The sequence below is a fragment of the Dendronephthya gigantea genome, unplaced genomic scaffold (assembly GCF_004324835.1).
Source record: "Dendronephthya gigantea isolate DGI-Jeju-01 unplaced genomic scaffold, DenGig_1.0 000010F, whole genome shotgun sequence".
Classification (NCBI taxonomy): domain Eukaryota; kingdom Metazoa; phylum Cnidaria; class Anthozoa; order Malacalcyonacea; family Nephtheidae; genus Dendronephthya; species Dendronephthya gigantea.
In genome coordinates, this window is record NW_021163020.1 from 1429064 (window position 1) to 1448283 (window position 19220).

At 38.0% G+C, this 19220-nt stretch overlaps 4 protein-coding genes and 1 long non-coding RNA gene across 5 annotated transcripts; 2 read left to right on the top strand and 3 right to left on the bottom strand.

The window, feature by feature from the left end:
• Positions 1 to 1941: 1941 nt before the first annotated feature.
• On the bottom strand, positions 1942 to 3520 carry LOC114518489. Its single transcript, XR_003686493.1, has 6 exons — positions 3365 to 3520; positions 3034 to 3186; positions 2745 to 2912; positions 2486 to 2626; positions 2245 to 2303; positions 1942 to 2007 (listed from the first exon to the last, which is right to left on the bottom strand). It is a non-coding gene; the product is annotated as an uncharacterized LOC114518489 (long non-coding RNA).
• Positions 3521 to 4502: 982 nt separating this feature from the next.
• LOC114518331 lies at positions 4503 to 5999 on the bottom strand. The gene is made up of 2 exons (XM_028538307.1): positions 5552 to 5999; positions 4503 to 5291 (listed from the first exon to the last, which is right to left on the bottom strand). Exons 1-2 carry the CDS (start codon positions 5924 to 5926, stop codon positions 4815 to 4817), a joined length of 852 nt encoding a protein of 283 aa, XP_028394108.1. The 5' UTR covers positions 5927 to 5999; the 3' UTR covers positions 4503 to 4814.
• Positions 6000 to 6159: 160 nt separating this feature from the next.
• LOC114518086 lies at positions 6160 to 11842 on the top strand. The gene is made up of 17 exons (XM_028538000.1): positions 6160 to 6652; positions 6860 to 7010; positions 7171 to 7286; positions 7354 to 7444; positions 7548 to 7635; positions 7707 to 7808; positions 7931 to 8640; positions 8802 to 8952; positions 9058 to 9176; positions 9263 to 9380; positions 9477 to 9565; positions 9723 to 9879; positions 10001 to 10172; positions 10305 to 10439; positions 10580 to 10696; positions 10876 to 10969; positions 11112 to 11842. Exons 1-17 carry the CDS (start codon positions 6443 to 6445, stop codon positions 11213 to 11215), a joined length of 2724 nt encoding a protein of 907 aa, XP_028393801.1. The 5' UTR covers positions 6160 to 6442; the 3' UTR covers positions 11216 to 11842.
• A 93-nt stretch (positions 11843 to 11935) lies between these two features.
• LOC114518088 (cell division control protein 42 homolog) lies at positions 11936 to 15681 on the bottom strand. The gene is made up of 5 exons (XM_028538002.1): positions 15587 to 15681; positions 13660 to 13810; positions 13496 to 13568; positions 13028 to 13137; positions 11936 to 12693 (listed from the first exon to the last, which is right to left on the bottom strand). Exons 2-5 carry the CDS (start codon positions 13762 to 13764, stop codon positions 12406 to 12408), a joined length of 576 nt encoding a protein of 191 aa, XP_028393803.1. The 5' UTR covers positions 13765 to 13810; positions 15587 to 15681; the 3' UTR covers positions 11936 to 12405.
• Positions 15682 to 15745: 64 nt separating this feature from the next.
• LOC114518047 (26S proteasome regulatory subunit 7) lies at positions 15746 to 19005 on the top strand. The gene is made up of 13 exons (XM_028537948.1): positions 15746 to 15891; positions 16436 to 16473; positions 16581 to 16662; positions 16756 to 16847; positions 16946 to 17085; positions 17171 to 17243; positions 17415 to 17510; positions 17580 to 17744; positions 17926 to 18013; positions 18174 to 18297; positions 18432 to 18607; positions 18685 to 18746; positions 18886 to 19005. The coding sequence occupies exons 1-13, from the start codon at positions 15819 to 15821 to the stop codon at positions 18979 to 18981; spliced, it is 1305 nt and encodes a 434-aa protein (XP_028393749.1). The 5' UTR covers positions 15746 to 15818; the 3' UTR covers positions 18982 to 19005.
• The last annotated feature ends 215 nt before the right edge of the window (positions 19006 to 19220 follow it).

A 19220-nucleotide genomic window follows, 5' to 3' on the forward strand; every position in this document is an offset into this window, starting at 1 on the left:
GACGAAGCTAAATGATTGGAAATCTCACAGAGACCTTGGAAAAATAATAAAGTTACAATGCCACTGCCAATGTTTGTCTCGTAATTGGTTTCTAACTATAGTAGAAATAAGGCATATATATCGTTTCAAGATAACAGCATGCACCCCCCACCCATTCCTTATTTTCTTTTAAGTAAATTTAAATTCATTGAGAGCATGTGTGTGTTAACTTTGATTGCATAAATTCATGTATTTCAGAATAGCAAGACAGTATAAGACATGCCGTAAAATCAATGTTTCTGGCTTGAATCTTAACTGTAGCCTTAAGTGAATGCAAGAGATAAGAGAGATATAAACTAGAGGCCATTATATAGGCCATGGTTTGCATCAATGTATTTACTCGTGTGCGTGTCTATTTTATGTGCAGCTACGAGATTATGAGGTATAGTGCATGATGTTTTGTATCTGTTCATATTTTGATATAAATCATGTTTTTTCATAAATACATACACAATATTATATGTTCAAATATAGTAAGGCAAGATATAATCGTATATTTACAATGTTTGCTGAGAAATCAAAAACGTATTTACATAAAAATAATTTTACAACCAGACCGAATAGTGACCCTTTAGTTATCATTTTACAATGGTAATTCCGAAAGCCGCAATTGACCGGATTTCAAGAGCCGAAGATGATTTCAATCAGGACAAGATAGAGAAAGAGGAAAGAACCTACGGGATTATGTCTGCCATTTGTGGCTATGGTTTGTGTTAGTGTGCATGGCTTTTTAGCCATTTCTTAGGTGAAATATGGGTATATATAACAGTTGTGATATGTTTTCAAGGTTTATATAACAAACAAATTATCAACCTAAACTTTAGCGCAGCGCTAAGCACAAGCGAGCAGTCCTAAGCGCAAAACCGATTCAAATATTTAACCGAATTTAAGAAACGTTTTCTCACATGCATCATGCATTAGCTATGTTCCTGGTGGCCAGAACTTAGTTAACTGAATTTAAAACTTTATTTAACTTAAGTTCGTTAACTAAATTAGTTAACTTCGTTAAGTTAATCATGCACAGACTAACCCCTGCATGCACATTTTTTGACCACCAGGCTACTCTAACCTGTCGATGCTCGGGCATCGCTGATGCGTTGCTGTTTGGCGTCGATTTGGCGTAGATTTGGCGTCGAGGTTGCCTACATTAGGCGTAGAGTGCCGTCGAGGTTGCCTACATTAGGCGTAGAGTGCCGTCGAGGTTGCCTACATTAGGCGTAGAGTGCCGTCGAAGTTGCCTACATTAGGCGTAGATTTGCCGTCGAGGTTGCCTACATTAGGCGTAGAGTGCCGTCGAGGTTGCCTACATTAGGCGTAGAGTGCCGTCGAGGTTGCCTACATTAGGCGTAGAGTGCCGTCGAGGTTGCCTACATTAGGCGTAGAGTGCCGTCGAGGTTGCCTACATTAGGCGTAGATTTGCCGTCGAGGTTGCCTACATTAGGCGTAGATTTGCCGTCGAAGTTGCCTACATTAGGCGTAGATTTGCCGTCGAGGTTGCCTACATTAGGCGTAGAGTGCCGTCGAGGTTGCCTACATTAGGCGTAGAGTGCCGTCGAGGTTGCCTACATTAGGCGTAGAGTGCCGTCGAGGTTGCCTACATTAGGCGTAGAGTGCCGTCGAGGTTGCCTACATTAGGCGTAGAGTGCCGTCGAGGTTGCCTACATTGGGCGTAGTGCCGTCGAGGTTGCCTACATTAGGCGTAGATTTGCCGTCGAGGTTGCCTACATTAGGCGTAGATTTGCCGTCGAAGTTGCCTACATTAGGCGTAGATTTGCCGTCGAGGTTGCCTACATTAGGCGTAGAGTGCCGTCGAGGTTGCCTACATTAGGCGTAGATTTGCCGTCGAGGTTGCCTACATTAGGCGCGTAGATTTGCCGTCGAGGTTGCCTACATTAAGCGTAGATTTGCCGTCGAGGTGCCCTACATTATAGGCGTGGTTTGCCGTCGTTTTGGCTGTTACTCATCAACCTGAAAAAAGATTACAGAAATAAGCAAACTATTTCTTTTTATTCAGAAACACGCGTAAAATCGGGATTGTAAAAACAACATCTATAAAACCCCTCTGGGATTTCAAATATTTCCTTTCTTGCCATTATTAATATTTATATTCAATTATCATGCATGCGAGCGTTGTCGTTCTTGACCTGAATCATAAACTCACTATTGTTCGGTTTATCTAAAAATGTTTAATTGCTTAATACTCACGTTTTGTTATGAACAGGTTTTGTCGTCGTTTCAAATGGCTTGACCCGCTAAATCGCTACCTGCAATAAAACCAAAGGAATGCTTGTTATAGACAGCGATTTCAAGGATTTACCTTCGATGAAGGGAACTCAAATATCGGGAGAAAACGTGCGGTGACTATTCAGTTGAGAGAACGTATGATGCCTGATCAAGCGTTTCAAGTTTTCCCATCCTATTTTGAATAAAATAGACCCAAAATTACCTGTTCATTTTAGCAACAAGTGTTGAAGAGCAGCTTTAGACTTGCTGTCTCTTTAAATGCGAGTCATCTCGGGGAATTTCATCAATGGGTTTTCTTTCCCTCATTTCTGTATTCGGTTTGGTTTTAGCTTTTAAACTCTACCTGGAAGAACAAAAGGCAAATTTAGTTTACTGGTTTGGTCTTTACAACTCAATTCAAAGGTAATTGCTTGCGATTGGAGCAAAGGTTAGCGGCTCACATACGATTTAGCGTATATTACCTTTCTCATATCATCAACAAGTCCCAAGAAAATGCGTAGACGTGCTTTCTCTTCAAAGGCGAGTTATCTTGAGTCAAATGCGAGTCGTCTCGGGCAATTTCAGCTACGTAACGGACTTCTTGCCCACTTCACTCTCATTCAGTTTGGTTTAAAGCTCTCAAACTCCACCTGGAAGAATAAAAGGCACCATTAGTTCACTGCTGAGGTCTTTAGAACTCAATTCAAACGTAATTTGCGTGAGGTTAGAGGGAAGGTTAGCGCCTCGACGGTCAGATTTAGCGTATATTACCTTTCTTATATCATCAATATTCCCCAGAAAAAGCCTGGACGTGCTTTCTCTTCAAAGGCGAGTTATCTTGAGCCAGTTCAGCCACCATTCATCGGTCGTCAATCTGTTGTTCACAAATTTCATCGTTTAACTTCGCTTTAATTCGTCAAAATTCTGCATGAAAAGAATAAAAAGCAACGTTAGTGTTATACAAGTTTGTATTCAAAGCGAACACAACAAGAACACTACGAGAAAGGCATTACAAGACGTGAACTAAAGACACGTGGAACTTCAGCCCAAAAGCTCACGATGAAGCAAGCTGATAAAACACGCAAAGGGAAAGGCATATTACCTGGTATTACATGCACCAACGACAGTCTGTCAGAGATAGTAAACTTCTATTAAACTTCTCTTCTGCTGAAGACGATAGCAATCTGATAGAAATTTTTGTTGAAATTTTCTTGGCATGGAGGAGACTCATCTTTATTCTTCGAAGACCAGCGCTGAAGTGATGTCTCAAACTGGAATCAAAAGCACATATTCATTTCACCCGCTCCTCGTGTCTGCAAAATAAAGCCTCCTATTGGATGAACACTCCCGACCTGACAGCTCAACAACGCTTCTGATTGGATGTTCATAGTAATTTAAATAATATGATTAATTCTCTTCTCCTGAGCCTGGACATCAGAAATGAAAGGAAAGAATTAATCATATTATTCAAATCACTATGCTCGTCCAATCAGAAGCAATGTTGAGCTGTCAGGCCGGGAGTGTTCAGCCAATAGGATGACTTTATTAGGAGCGGGTGAAATAAATATCTAGCTTTGATTCAACGTTGCCACATCACAACATGGATAACACGGAGTCGGAATTCCGGAGTCGGAATTCCGGAGCCGGAGTCAAAATTACGTAATAATATTGGAAAACACGGAGTCAAAAATTATGGAAAACACCAGGCTGAGAAAACACGTAGTCTGCCAAAAACATGGAAAACACGGAGTATAAATGTTTGGAAAACACGGAGTCAACGTAAATTATACATATATTCATAAATGAAGGATCGCTCATAAGTCTATACTAACCCATTTAAATTGAGGAATATTATTTATATTTAAGGATAAGTTTTTCGGTCGTTTATTTACCATTTGCGGAATAGCAAAAACGTTACGCGAATTTGACGCCATGTTGTTTAAAAACGCTATCAAATTTGCATAAGTCACGTTGAGTCATTGACCACTGAGCTTGGCAGACTTCCAAACATTTATACTCCGTGTTTTCCATATTTTTAACAGACTCCAATATTATTACGTCAGACTCCGTAATTTTGACTCCGAAACTCCGGCTCCGGAACTCCGACTCCGTGGTATCCATGTTACCTAAAAATTTGCCGCATACTATGTACTTTTTCACTATTATGTTTCCAATGTTATATCTAAATAAACACGATAACCAAGGTCAAACTCTGTTAGATGAGAAAATCGAGATCTTAATATATTGTGTATACTAATTATCTATAAAATATATAGATATAATTTGTACATTTTAGAATATTCATCACAGCTCGTAGTTATATATACATTGATCATGACTATGCGATATTGGCTAGTGATTATAAAAGCTCTGTTCACACTACAATTTTTTATAGCCATTTTTTTATATAAACATTAGCTTTTTTAAGTTCCATAATTCGAACAGGGACCTGATTAGACTGATAGTGTAACAGGGCCTGGATTCGAGTTGTGTCGCGTCAGCGTCACCATTTGACACGGTATAATATATTCCCTCAGTGACTATTTTAAAATCTACCATACATTAATCTGTTCGTTTTCCTTTCCAGAAAAACTATCATTGAACGATTCATCTAGACTATTATATTTTCGATACTTGACGAACGCATTGGACTTGTTTTTCATCTTGCCATTCACGCCTGCTCTTCCATCTTTCACTACTGGTCCATTCCTCTCGCCAAGAGGTGAGCGTGTCGCTTGCTCGCCTAACAACGCTTTTTTCAACACCTTTCTCTGGAGTTTATCTTCATTCTGGGAGCTGCGTTGTTTCTTTGACAAAGGCTTTCTTCTTTTGATGAGCTCGTCTGTTTCCCCCCTGAAGGCGCTGCCTGGGGTGTCGGGGGAGTTAGGGGTCAACTGTCTTGGTGTGCTACGGGATTTAGGGCAAGGAGGTGTGCTGGGTAGACTGCAGAGTGAATCAGTGTTCTTCGGCGACGATTCTTCGTCCAGTAATTTCAAAACGGATTTCTGTTGAGCCACAGCATTAATACTCTGCAAGTGAAGTTTTAAATTTGCAAAATACTCTTGTAAATGTTAGTTTGACATACTCTTCACACGTAGCTGAGCAGGGAAGGAAGATACCCTTTGTGGTGGAAGGGAGCATGCACATGGAACTGATAACCAGGGGTCGTGTTGACTGGCATGTAAATTAACATACATTTGGTCACAAATATATTGCACTTTAGTAGGAATTTATATTTTGCGATGAAACTCCAATCTGATTGTAGATTTGGCTTGAATGCTAAACCTACCTCTGAATCATTGCCCAGATTCTCACTGCTTGCTGTTGTATTGTGAATGCCGCTGCCATCATAGATTTGTAACCTTTCCAATTGTGCTCGGAGTTCGCTGTAAATATTGTCAGTTGACGACTTTTTATTTTCATCAGTGACCGGAGTACGTGTTATTTCATTTGAGGGAGATCTAGGGTCCCCAACGACGGCACCAATGTCTTCTTGATCGCGTATTTTTACTCTTTCAATCCGATCAAAAACCGGTGTCCTCTCGAAATCATTGCTGGGCGATCGTGGATCCCACATTGCACAAACGCCGATTTCCTTCTCCGTTTTCGGTGTTTCTGAACCCGCATCTTCTTCGAAAGGCACTTTGCTTTCGGTTAATCCCATTTTAAGACAACTTCGCTGGTTACAGAACTTTTTATTTGCTTATTTCAAACAGAAAACCTCTTGTAAACAGACATGTAACTGAAATGCATCAATAGACAATTACTCAAAATTTACAAATTCAAATTTAAACGTTTGAAAATCAGCCAATCAGAGACGAGAATTTGCTACATTTTCGCTGCAACCGCTGGCTTTTTTGCGCGAGGGCCATGTTTAAAATACATTTACATAGAAATGTAAACATCGTTGTAATAACTTTTGACACTGAAAATTCATAATTTTATCGATTTCGTGAAAAAGATCAGAGAGAAGAACGGTATTATGAATGTCTACTGAAGTATTGTATGATGTTCTGTTAATATTTAATAAAATTTGAACGGTTTATTATGGTCGTTGTTAGGGCAACCTAACGCCAAATTCAATATAAAAGCTTTTATAAAGGTAAACAAATACACAATATCGCATGGTTGTTTTGTTATGATTATAAAAGTTTCGTAGAAGTATCTTTCCTAAGAAAGCATGGTTTTACATAACGGGAGTTACACTTGCGAGCTCCAAAAAGGAAATAAAATGGATCCTTTACAAGAATCACAGGATAAATTTTGTGAAAATCCAAACGATGTCTCTAATGCACGAGAAAAGGTCTGTGAAACGATTGTAATGGAAGAAAGGAAGGAAACAGTTGAGACACTCCAAAGTGCCTTTTTGAAATTTAAAAGAAATAGACGGGTAAGCAATCCTCTAATGATCTTTCTTCATCACTACAGTGCAAAACTTTAGAGTTTGAGGTGGAGTGTTGGAAGATTTACTTTTGACTGAGGTCAAATTCTGATCACCCAATTGTATCATGATGGAAAGGGATTTCATTTCAGATGGCCTAAGCGAGTATAACACCTTTAGTAGTTTTTGACTGAATATTCATACTGGTGTTACTAGAATAAGCTGAAGCAATATGCGGTATCAGAAGACAGATCAAAGCAAAATGTGAGAACGACAGAACAAATGGATCAACTGAGAAAAAAGTTTGTTGAGCAAGCAAAGTCCTACTTTGGAGTACCTTATGCCAGGCGATACCATGAACCAGGCAGTATGTATGGGGTATAAGTTCATAGTTCATAGTTCATAGTTTTAGAATGACCACACCCATTTTCAAATGACCCGCCCACCCTCTACCTCTGCCATATATTCAATATTGTTCACTATGGTGTGGAGAAAGTCTTATGTCTTCAAACATGTAACATTCTCAGGTCCAGAATACGATGCTCCACTGTTCCTTGATTGCTGTGGACTTGTGCGTAAAGTGCTTCGTGACTTGAAGGAAGATTTTGGATTTTTTATTGGGCCTTGGAATCAAGCCTACATGGTACAGCTGCTGTGTTCTTTTGTCCTTGAAATATATGATAAATCTAATTCTCTGTCGTACATTTTAGTTCGATACTCTGCCGGGTACAATTGAAAATGTTAAAGAAATGAAACCGGGAGATTTGGTTTTTGTATCTGGTGTTTTCTTTAATCCCAAAAGTAAGCTTGTTTTTAACACCGAATTACCTTGATATAAGTTCGTACCAGGTGTATCCGACTAGCATGAATTACTACATCTTAGAAACAATACTGTGTATCCTAGAACGTAAACAAAAGCATAACATGGTTCATGTTGAGATCTGGGCTGGTGATGGAGAGAAGACAATCGGGGCGAGATGGCAGAAAGGAAAGTAAGTTGAAATGCTGGACATCTCAATTATTGTCATTAGCATTTGATTGCAACTGATTCAGTTTTAACTAGGGTACAGATTCACGATTCGTATCAGTATGTATCAAAGAGTTACTATAACATGGTGTATCATTTCAAGTCTATTGACACGTGGTTGAGAGGTACATGCAAAAGGTGAGATATAAAAAATTGCACTTTTATTGGAAAGCTCAATCACTTCTATAAACTAGTTTGCCAATGGACAAGACTGTCAAAACTGACAGGCTTTGCACCTATATTTATTTTATTCCCGTTAGCTTTTGTTCACAACATCGTTGGAGAACTTCGGCTCGATCTGGACTAAAAAAATCTATATTTTCAACGCCGCAATCTAACGAACGAGCTGATGATTTGGGTGAAGAGGAAAGTTTTAAAGAAAATGAAGGCTTGGATGAGACGGCGGGAAATGTTTTGGGGAGAAACGTTTCTGAAGATGAGCAAGTAAACGACAATGACGAAGAGGATTTTGTGAAAAGCAAAACAGAAAATCGTTATCAAGGCAATGAAGAAGCGAAAACAGGATGGGTCCAGGATGTCCGCTCAAACGATCAAAAAGATAAAATGGAAGGCAAAATAATCGATTTTAAAAAAGACCTTATTGATATAAAAACAGAACATTGTGATATTGATGAAGAAGATAGCGCTGTAAAAGAGGATATCTTTTCTGATAATACATGTCTCACTTGTTTTTGTAGCCTTTGTACATCCGATGTCGATCCTTCGGTAGAAGACAAGGCATCGGAACAAGTACAGGTTTTGAATGGTAGTTGTCCGTTAGAAAGTAATAATGAGAATGGATACAATACAAATTCAGAAGTAGATTATGTAAATACATCTTTGTCATTGGATAATATCAATGTTGAAGTAACTGAGGTTACAACTCGTCCTAACTCTGGAGGCGGAGCCGAAGGAGGCGGTGCAAGGAAGCAGGGATTGATGAAAAACTCCGTCAACAAAAGAGAAAGAGGTAAACAATGATCCTTATCTTTCAATAGGGCGCATCCTTCGTCACAGTCTTTTTTCGACTTTCTGGAGCAACTTATAAATTAAAACTTGTCAGAAATTCATTGAAAGTTCGTTGAGAAAACAATTTGTCTGAAAACAAAGTTCTAACATTGACTCACCCAGGCGGGACAAGAAGAAGAGGCAACAACGATGATGATCAGACGAACAATCCGAGAGATCCTTCAAAACCATTTTGCAGACCAAGCCCATCCTCAACGAGTTTACATCAAAAGGCCCCAACGTTTTTTATTGGTGGTCACAACGGAGCAAAAATGTAAGTCTCTAACACCTGGCAAGTCGACGGATTCAAAAACGCTGGAAATGATTCATTTTTGCTCCATGGCAATGAAGTCGTTTTTATAAATATCTTTTATTTCAGGGTTGAAGCAACGCTATCTTCACTTGGTTGGAATCGAATTTATGATAAGCACGATCAGACGTTTTACCTCAAATGGGTGGAATGCAAAAGAAATTTAGATTTCTTAAGCTTTAGAGAAGGTTTGTAAATATAATTGTGAATATCTTTACAAGACAGGCTGACATTTTGCCGACATTGCGTTTTATTTTATATCTCTTAATTGAAGGTGAGCAACTGGTGAACCACATCCCCAATGGTAACGTTCTCACAACTAAAATCGGATTACTGACAAGTTTACAAGAGTTTGAAAGGGTGAACAGCAAAATACAATCTCCCAGCAGAAGGTAGCAAAGCAAAAGAAATCATTTATTTTGCTATCGCGGGCTTTTGCCAAACGGCGACTTTCATGCAATAAAATATTTATCGAAATATTCTTCCAGAGCAATTCAGATGAAAGATTTTGTACCGGAGACTTTCAAACTTCAAAATCAAACGGAAATAAATAACTTCATTCAGCACATTTACCAAGGTAGACGAGTTTTTTAATATTTTGATGCATAAGAAAACGCAGCATATGCTCAATACCAGTTACGAAGCAGCACAATGCCAACACTAGACCAAATCTTCGTATTTGCCATAATGAAAGCAAAGATTGTATTAATACAGACAATGTTATGGCGTTTTAGACGGTGAAATATGGATATGCAAACCAACTGGGATGAATCAAGGGAAGGGAATTTTCCTGATTCGGAATCGAGATGAACTATTGGAAAAACTTGGGCCTTTGGTAAACAACCAAGGTCGCCAGAGATGTTTCCCATCTCCTGGCAGAGTTGTGCAAAGGTATCTATCACCATTCAAGTAAAGAAAAGCATCATTATAAAGTAATACATATAAAAAAATCAATCAATCTTATCGTTCTTATCTCAATGAAGTGAACTACATGGCTTTAAATTCATTACAGATACATCCTTAATCCTTTCTTACTTAACGGATACAAAGCTGACATCCGCACCTACATGTTGATCGCAGGCACATCACCTTATATGGTTTTCTATTATCCGGGCTACGTACGATTGTCTCTCGTGCCGTACAGTTTGAACCAGGAAGAAGTACATGCGCACCTTACCAATCAGGTAGGGGTCGAGTACCCGCCGCCACTACTGTGGGGAGGGGGTGTCACATTAAGCTTTAGAGAAAGCTCATCATATGTATATGGGTTGGGAAAATTATTTCGTATTTGAATGATATCGTTGATGATATTTTAGTACATCCAAAAAAAACATCCTTTGTACGAACAAGTGAAAGAAGAGACAGTTTGGAGTCTGGAGCAACTTCAAGAATATGTTAGTAAAAGCAGTAACAACGCGTTACCTTCTGACTGGATGGCGACTTCTTTCACGGTAGGATTGAATTTCAAGAGATTGGCGAAGAAGTTGTATACGAAAGACGTCTTTATATACAGTTTTTAGTGAACGTTATCGTATCCTAACGATATTTTCATGGCGCTCTTTCAAGATATGTCTTGTTTTATCATCTGTAGAAACGAATGCAAGAGATTATGCTGCATTGTTTCCAGAGCGTGCGCTACAAACTCGAAAGGAAATTGGGATATTTTGATTTGCTTGGCTTTGACTTCATGCTCGATGAAGACTTGAAGGTAAAAGTTTATTTAGGGTTCAATCCAGTACTGCATGGTGATGCGACTGCATGGTGATCTACTAGTAGCATGGTGATGCGTCTCCTGAATTCCAGCCATATAAATTATCATTGTTTTGGAATTTCGGTTTGTGATCGCATTTCAAATTATTTTAACAAATGCATCTACTTCTCGTTTAGGTATGGCTGATCGAGATCAATGTTAATCCAGCGTTACACACGAATTGCAAAATTTTATCCGATGTCATTCCGGAGCTGGTCGATTCTACTTTAAGTAAGTATTGTCGATCGAGGATATGTCTTGAATAACAAGAGAGTACAAACTGTCAAGCCAGTTACGTGAAACAAAGTTGTTCTTTCCGTGGCTCGTTTGAATAGCTGTAACCGTGAATCAATTCCCTTGTGTTATTTCACAGAGTTGGTTTTAGAAGTGTTTGAAAAAAGCAAGAAGAGGGAGAAAGTAACTCCATTGGAAAATCTCGGAAAGTTCCAATTAATTTTCAGCGATGACAAAAGGTAATATAAAGCGGAATGGGACGTCATTCATGAGAAGAAAATATACATGTTGATATTCTGTGCCTTCTCAGAGAATTACGGTTCAGCCATGTGAAAGCCCTGGGCAAGCCACGCCCGAAAACGGGTAGATTTCGTTATACGCTGAACATTGTTGGGTTGTTTTAAAGCCGTGTAGCAGGTCTATATGATATATGACATGCAGTCTTTCTCTACTTAAAACAGCGTGAATGAAAGAAAAGACGTAACAAAGTTTTAACAATCTTATTTTTTTACAACAATACTAGAAATCATTACAGACAATATCTTGTCATATAAGAAGTGTCTTACTCGTAATTTACTTCCATAAAGCGGACAAAATGACCACCGACACCGTGTTTTGTAGAAATCCAAACATTCACCCGTTCCTTCGGCACGTGAAAAGACAGAGTGCTGTTAAATATAATCTTTAAACTATTTATAAGCATTTTTATGATAACAAAAACTGAACTCGAATTTCTAACCCAAATTCTTAATCCGTCTTTAGCTTTGATACCATTTTATTTGGCCGATGGGACCAGCCCATTACGGCAAAAAAACGGGTAAAAATATCCGAGCCAATTTGCAAACGAAATTTTCAGGCAAGCAAGCAATACAAGACCTTGATGCGGTAAACTAGAGTCTTCACAATACAATCTATATTACATGTCTGCCTATAACGTTAGAAACACAGGTTCCACACAAAAAAAACATTACTAGCATATTAAGAAGCCTTTTAGGCTGAAATTATATACGCGTAAAGTGTTAGTAGAAGTAAGACCTGAATGTTGTTTACTTGCCCAAATCATTAAATGTTCACGCACTGGTATATGCACAAAATCAACTTATAATGCCGCGCGTCTGATCATTGTTTTCACAATTTTTAAATCCATGTCATGTGTCCATATTTTAAAGCACTGGTTTCAAGTGTTATTTTAAACGATGTATGCGATCATAGCCTTCAACAAACCATACTCCGTGCTCCCGTCCTCACAATATGCAGAAACAATGATATACAAAATAATAAGATTTTAGAAAATATTAACCGAATTATAGCCTTAAATTAAGATGTCAATCGTCCTGTAAATGTACATGTTTCTATAGTTTTCGTTTAGCATTGCCAAACCAAAACAGCCAGTATGAATCATGCTTATCACCAACAGGCAATTCCATTTTCTTCTACAAAATAACGCATTTCTTCTTTTTGGGTTGCTCAGGCGGTTCTAAAGCCGCTAAAATCGCCTCATCGAAAACATTCTTTAGGCCTTTCTGTGTCAAGGCCGAGCACTCGACGTATTTCACTGCGCGGAGTTCACGCGCGAGTTTCTCCGCCTGCTCGACGGTGATCGGCTTTTGACGATTCTTCGCGAGCTTTTCTATCGTGGTCGCGTCGTCGCGCAAATCAACTTGCGTGCCCACGAGAAGGAACGGCGTTTTTGGGCAATGATGCGTGATTTCCGGGACCCACTGGGAAAAAAAAGCGAACATTCATAATTTACAAATGACACCTTTTTACATGCAAGTGAATAAGTTTAGGCGTGCAACGAGTTGCAAAGTTGTAAACTTGCACGATTACAGACGTTTCCAGACTTCCTTGTTTAAAAGTACGATTTCATGTGATACAAGCCTTTGTAGGAGACATTGTGCCTTGTGGAGGGCCATTTTTGCCTATTACTTTCCCCCTTACTATTTGGAATAAAACTAGTGCAAATATTAATGGGAGTTTCCGTGTTAGCACTAGCTGTCACACGTAATGTTTCAGCCAAAACAAATAAACTCATCTACAATACACTGCACATACCTTTTCTTTGACATTTTCAAATGAAGCCGGTGAGACAACAGAAAAGCACACAAGAAAAACATCAGTTTGTGGATAGGAAAGAGGTCTTAATCTGTCATAATCCTCCTGACCTAAAAAGATAAGATAAGAATGCTCACAACTGGTTCTTTATGATAGCACCTGTTAATTGACAGGTAATTAGATATCTACTTCATTAATTTGTGATAACTATGTAAATTGACTGAATCAATGAAAAATAGATACTTTTAAGACATTTTCACAGTATGCAACAACTAAAAGATGCCAAATTATGAAATTTAAAAAGATATTTTGAATTAAGCATGATAACTCTTTGCAATTATGTAACATGATATTTGTAAACAGTTTGAGGAAGCAAGGGATTTTAGATAAGCAGTTTCAATAGGGAAAGACTGTATAACCTTTGCTATAAGCACATATTAATCCAAATAAAATGCATAATCTATTTACCTGCAGTATCAAAAAGGCCTAAAGTATATGGTTCACCACCTATCATCACTGTTACAGCATAGTTATCAAATACCTAAAAAAACACACATATCTCCATTAGCCCTTTCTTTCATGTCAGGTTATGCAAGCAAATGTTTTCATTACAAAATGAGAAATACACTCACCGTCGGAACATATTCACTTGGGAATTTATTGGTTGTGTATGAGATTAATAGACAGGTTTTACCAACTGCACCATCACCAACAACAACACACTTAATAGTCTGCATTTTCAAGGTATATTTTAACTAACCAACCACTATAGCTTTGTAATATCTGCAAATGGAAAAAGAATATTAAGCATGATTGTCAGTTTGTGAATATTCCTGTGCATTGTGTTTGTATTACTGTATCTCTTTGTGTTTGACTGGCAAAGCAAAATAATTAAATAAAGGAGATAAAGCATCTTCTTCATGACAAGTAAAATTGTTTGACAATACAACATGACAGGTAAAATTGTGTGACTATAAAACAATAACTAGGAAGTAAAAATGCTGTATATAAGGTTATCCACAGAAATTGGAAAATATAAAGAAAGGTAATGTATATATCATATTCTTACACTATTCTAAATGACTTTTCATAGCTTCTTCTTTTTCAGTGTATTATCACTTACTCTAAGGTGGTTTATATTCCTTCTTTGACTTTACTGTTGTCATATATGTGTATGTAAGACAAAAACATCTTATCTTGCTTTCCTTTTTATAATGTTTCTGTTTAGGTTTATTTACATATACACCTCTGTATAGTGACACTGAAGTTCATAGTGTCTTCACGAGAGAATGATGGTCTCCTAGTCCGAGCTGTGCCACAAGTGAACTAATCACTTTGGAGCACAACAAAACCCTTTATATATGTACGAGCAGCCAATCTCAAAATAGACAGATATTGCCGACCTTTTAAATAATATTGCAAACTGTTGTGTTCTGACTTGGCAACCATATATTGTGCAAGACTTCCTACTGACTTGTAACAATGTTTCAACCATGAACAGATGCCATTTTTACAACTTAAAACTACATCTTTTAAACCTTAAAATGTCTGTGCCTTCTCATAACTTTATAAGCCTTGTTGAAATATTAACTGGCCACCCAATTAAATAAATATTCTAAATTTTATGTGGTGGAGTTGTGGGTACACAAGGTACAGTTTTGAAATACTTTAGGATTATTTAAATCAACATTACGTTTGAGCGCTGCCGAACGTTTAATATAAATGTGGATTCGAGAGAAGGGATAAACGTATGCTGAAAAAGATCTGATAAAACGCTGCAAGATACACATTTGTGTTTTTATGAATGACGTCTTTTATTCAAAGGGTAAATGGCACATATTTTAACATACATATCCGGCATTTTGCTGAATCAAGAAGAGAAGTGGCTTCCGTTTTTACAACTAAAAATTTTTTAAGTCCTAAATTAAGACAATTTTTGAAGTACGAATTGAATTATTGTGAATTGAAATCCCTGTTTATGAATTAGGAACACTCTGGAACACTTGTATTTAAATATAATAGTTCATATTGGAGGTATTTCAGTATAAAATGCTATACAATGATATAAATATTGGAGCAATTTGGGAATCTATCGGTTTCAAAATTGGCAATGGTGTGATTTTCGTCAATGAAGTATTTTAAAAAGCTAATAAATTCTAAAATCTATAACTATACGTTGAACTACGTTACTTCCGTCAAATATCGCACGATTTGCGGTTAACGCGCAGTAAAGAATATAAAAATAATATATACTGAACAGTCCGGTATATAACAAGAGAAATTTTCCCCTCAAATTGTTATTTCGGTACCTCGAACCGATCGTACACCCAGATAAGCTTCATGACAATTTATGGGGAAAACATATAAGCGAAAATCGCTTTCAATTTGTGGGAAAGATCTGAACGGACTCGTTGTTTTATACCGAGAGATGTAAACACTAAAATCAATTATCGACGCTCTGGTTTGAAGGCGCTATAAAACGTGCTTTTCGTGGTTGTAGGAGAAATCGCGCACATTAGATACTTCGACGGAACTTGGAGATACATAATGGACACTTACCGCTACAATCCGGTGCCGATTTTTCTACTTTTTTTTGGCTAAAACACCAACGATGTCAGCTTCGATGTTCTTGTCGGATTTCGAGGGCGGTGGCAAGTCTGCCCGCGCATTAAACGGGCTGAACGAGATCGAGGCTGTTTGTAGGTAAACCTCCGCGACTCGCGAGATCTTGAACTCTCAAATACACAAATTTTCAAAACTTTTTTAAAAAGTTTCCTCTTTCTGCTTCAATATGCCCGATTATTTAGGAAAAGACCAAAGGAAAGTTAAAGGGGATGGTGATAAAGATGAAAAGCCGTTTCAAGGTATATATCAGCCTGAAATTCAGTGATAGAATTGCGAGACAAGTCTATTCAATGACCATGACTTTGTAATTTGTATATGTATCTATAATGAATATAATGTGTATATAGTCATGCTATAACATACTGTGGTTGATGTGGTATACATCACATAATGTTAGATCTGTATAGTGTCTATTCCATGATCCATTTATAATCGAATTTCTATTTACTCATTTGTCAATCCTATCCACATTTCTCCAAAGCAATCCACACTGTCATGTTGGACTATCATTCTCTTGATTGTAATTTGTAATCATAGCAAAACTTGCCACCCATCCCGTATGGGTGAACTAAGGGCAAGCGTAGTTATGATATACCAAGGATAGAAGGTTGCCATTTGCCTGCCCAAACATTCACTGTCTTAATCTGACAATTCCTCACCAGTTGCACATCTACATTGGAACAAAGTCATATGAATAGATAGGGGGCATGAGGTTTGATGAGAGATAAAAAGCTATTGCCAGTTTCCACTAGGTTATCATAGCTCTTTCTTATTTTATTATAGCTCTTGATGAAGGAGACATTCAATTATTAAAAACATATGTGAGTCATAAAATTCTATTAATTGTCTTAATTTCTCCTCTCTGAGTTTCCTGGATGCCAAACCAGATTGTGATAGTCTAAACACTAAAAAAGAGTATATCCTTTAGGGAGCTGGATCGTATAGCAAAGCCATCAAGAAAGTGGAGGAGGATATCAAGAATTCATTGAAGAAAGTCAATGAACTGACTGGTATTGCCTGCTGCTAAATTAAATCCTGAAAGATGTCAGAATATTTAGTAGATAGGGGATTAAGTAGATCGCTGTGTGTTTTCTTGTTTCAAGGTATCAAAGAGTCTGATACAGGTCTTGCTCCTCCGGCTCTGTGGGATTTAGCAGCCGACAAGCAAGCTCTACACAGTGAACAACCACTTCAGGTATCATAACTAGAATGGTCAAATATAAAATATTCAAAGAAAAGCAGCCTTTTTAAACCTGGAGACTTACGGAGTGTTTCTGTGTATTTTTATTGCAGGTTGCTCGATGTACAAAGATAATAAATGCCGATTCTGATGATGCTAAATATATAATAAATGTCAAACAGTTTGCAAAATTTGTTGTTGATTTGGGTGACCAGGTTGCTCCAACAGATATAGAAGAAGGGATGAGAGTTGGGTAAGTGATACCTAAAGATCTCTCTTATCTGTATCTCAGTTAAAGGATTTTCTTTAAAGATTCTTGCTTATTTTATTGCATCTAGGGTTGATCGTAACAAATATCAAATCCATATCCCTCTTCCACCAAAAATAGATCCAACTGTTACCATGATGCAGGTAGGTTTAACACAGTTGAAAGAATCGATTCAAACACTGATCCAGTTTGGTTTCGTACTGGGGAGGGGGGTGCAGACCATCTGCTTGCCATGGGGTAGGTACAACCACCACCCCTCTGCATCGCCCTAGTAAATTGATCCCTGAATTCAAATGGTTTCTTCAAATCTATAGGTAGAAGAAAAACCTGATGTGACCTACTCTGATGTGGGTGGCTGTAAAGAACAGATTGAAAAACTACGTGAAGTTGTTGAAACACCCATGCTTCATGTAAGACATGTATAAAGAACTCAAATCAGAACGATTACCTTGTATATAAACTCTTCTTGTTTGTTTTAGCCGGAAAGATTTGTGAACTTGGGCATTGAACCACCGAAAGGTGTGCTATTGTTTGGACCACCTGGTACAGGAAAAACATTGTGTGCGAGAGCTGTGGCCAATAGAACAGATGCTTGCTTTATCCGAGTCATTGGCTCTGAATTAGTGCAGAAATATGTTGGAGAGGTGAGGAGGGGGTTTCTGTTTTCCCCAGGGAATAATATGAGTTGCAGCGTGAATAAATTGGTTGATCTACTTAGCAAAATTAAGAATTTTCATTTATCGTACTTCTAAAAATCATCAACTAGGAATCCAGTTGGTTCAATGAATTGCTTGTTGGTTTATTTCCATATGTCGTTTTTTACAGGGAGCCCGTATGGTTAGAGAGCTGTTTGAAATGGCTCGTACCAAGAAAGCTTGTATCATCTTTTTCGATGAGATTGATGCCATTGGAGGTACGTTAGTTTGTTGGTTGATGACTAGAATTAGCTGAGAAGAACAAAATGTCAACAACAACAAAATCTGGCAGGGAGGCAAGCCTTGAACCACGGAAGATCCTGGGTATATTGAATACACCCCAAGCGAGCATTGGGCGATTTTGTTTTTTCTTTCAAGGTGCCAGGTTTGATGATGGTGCTGGAGGAGACAACGAGGTTCAAAGAACGATGTTAGAACTTATTAATCAACTGGATGGTTTTGATCCCAGGGGAAATATTAAAGTACTAATGGCTACTAACAGGTTTGTAATGATTTCGCGCAGCGAATACGAATGCTGTGTATGTACCACTGACCTATATTATACTCTAGTATAGGTTAGTGGTATGTACATTACTATGTTATTACAAAGTATTTTATCATTTTACTCTTTTTCAGACCCGACACTTTAGATCCTGCGCTAATGAGGCCGGGTCGTCTGGATCGTCGAGTAGAGTTCAGTCTTCCAGATTTAGAAGGTCGAGCGAGTATATTTAAGATCCACGCGCGATCCATGAGTGTGGAACGCGACATTCGATTCGAACTTCTGGCTAGACTCTGTCCAAACAGCACTGGTATGTTGAGAAATTACCATTTGAGGTATGACGAAGCATGGACAATCCTGCTGTAATAAATTACGAATTTGTTTTAGGAGCTGAAATCCGAAGTGTCTGCACGGAAGCTGGTATGTTCGCTATTCGAGCAAGAAGGAAGGTAAGGATTCTTTAGAAACTTAGAATTTTCTGGCCTATTCTCAATTCCATTCTTTTCCAAAACCAGGTTCTTTCGAAGCGTTTGTCCAATTGTAGTAGATACTATGTTCTCGTGTTAACACACCCGTTCTCTCATTTAGGTTGCGAGCGAAAAAGATTTCCTCGAAGCTGTAAATAAAGTCATCAAGGCTTACGCGAAATTTAGTGCGACACCTCGTTACATGACATACAATTAAATATGATAAACGTTTTTTTTCTTACCCAGAACTCTCTGAGAGTTTGGATTGATAAAATGTATAAACGAAGAAGAGAGTGGTGCAAAGGTTTATTTCCTTATTAATAAGAAGATTAGAATAGAGAAAAAAACGACTGTATTTTGAAATATTGAAATAGGCGAGTTTTGTCGTTTGTAACTGACATATAGACCTTGTGGTATACCTTTTGATGTACCTTGCAACTGAGACAATGGGGCCGT

What these genes read in the sequence shown, in the direction of transcription:
- LOC114518047 (XM_028537948.1), top strand. Translation starts at nt 15,819, where the DNA reads ATGCCCGATTATTTAGGAAAAGACCAAAGGAAAGTTAAAGGGGATGGT. An exon ending in AGATGAAAAGCCGTTTCAAG is followed by an intron (nt 15,892 to 16,435) that starts GTATATATCAGC and finishes ATTTTATTATAG; the next exon opens with CTCTTGATGAAGGAGACATT. An exon ending in CAACTGTTACCATGATGCAG is followed by an intron (nt 17,244 to 17,414) that starts GTAGGTTTAACA and finishes TCAAATCTATAG; the next exon opens with GTAGAAGAAAAACCTGATGT.
- LOC114518088 (XM_028538002.1), bottom strand. Translation starts at nt 13,764, where the DNA reads ATGCAGACTATTAAGTGTGTTGTTGTTGGTGATGGTGCAGTTGGTAAA. An exon ending in AGGCCTTTTTGATACTGCAG is followed by an intron (nt 13,138 to 13,495) that starts GTAAATAGATTA and finishes TTATCTTTTTAG; the next exon opens with GTCAGGAGGATTATGACAGA. An exon ending in TTGAAAATGTCAAAGAAAAG is followed by an intron (nt 12,694 to 13,027) that starts GTATGTGCAGTG and finishes TTTTTTTCCCAG; the next exon opens with TGGGTCCCGGAAATCACGCA.
- LOC114518086 (XM_028538000.1), top strand. Translation starts at nt 6,443, where the DNA reads ATGGTTTTACATAACGGGAGTTACACTTGCGAGCTCCAAAAAGGAAAT. An exon ending in GCGAGATGGCAGAAAGGAAA is followed by an intron (nt 7,636 to 7,706) that starts GTAAGTTGAAAT and finishes AGTTTTAACTAG; the next exon opens with GGTACAGATTCACGATTCGT. An exon ending in CCTGGCAGAGTTGTGCAAAG is followed by an intron (nt 9,880 to 10,000) that starts GTATCTATCACC and finishes AATTCATTACAG; the next exon opens with ATACATCCTTAATCCTTTCT.
- LOC114518331 (XM_028538307.1), bottom strand. Translation starts at nt 5,926, where the DNA reads ATGGGATTAACCGAAAGCAAAGTGCCTTTCGAAGAAGATGCGGGTTCA. An exon ending in ATCTGGGCAATGATTCAGAG is followed by an intron (nt 5,292 to 5,551) that starts GTAGGTTTAGCA and finishes CTTCACTTGCAG; the next exon opens with AGTATTAATGCTGTGGCTCA.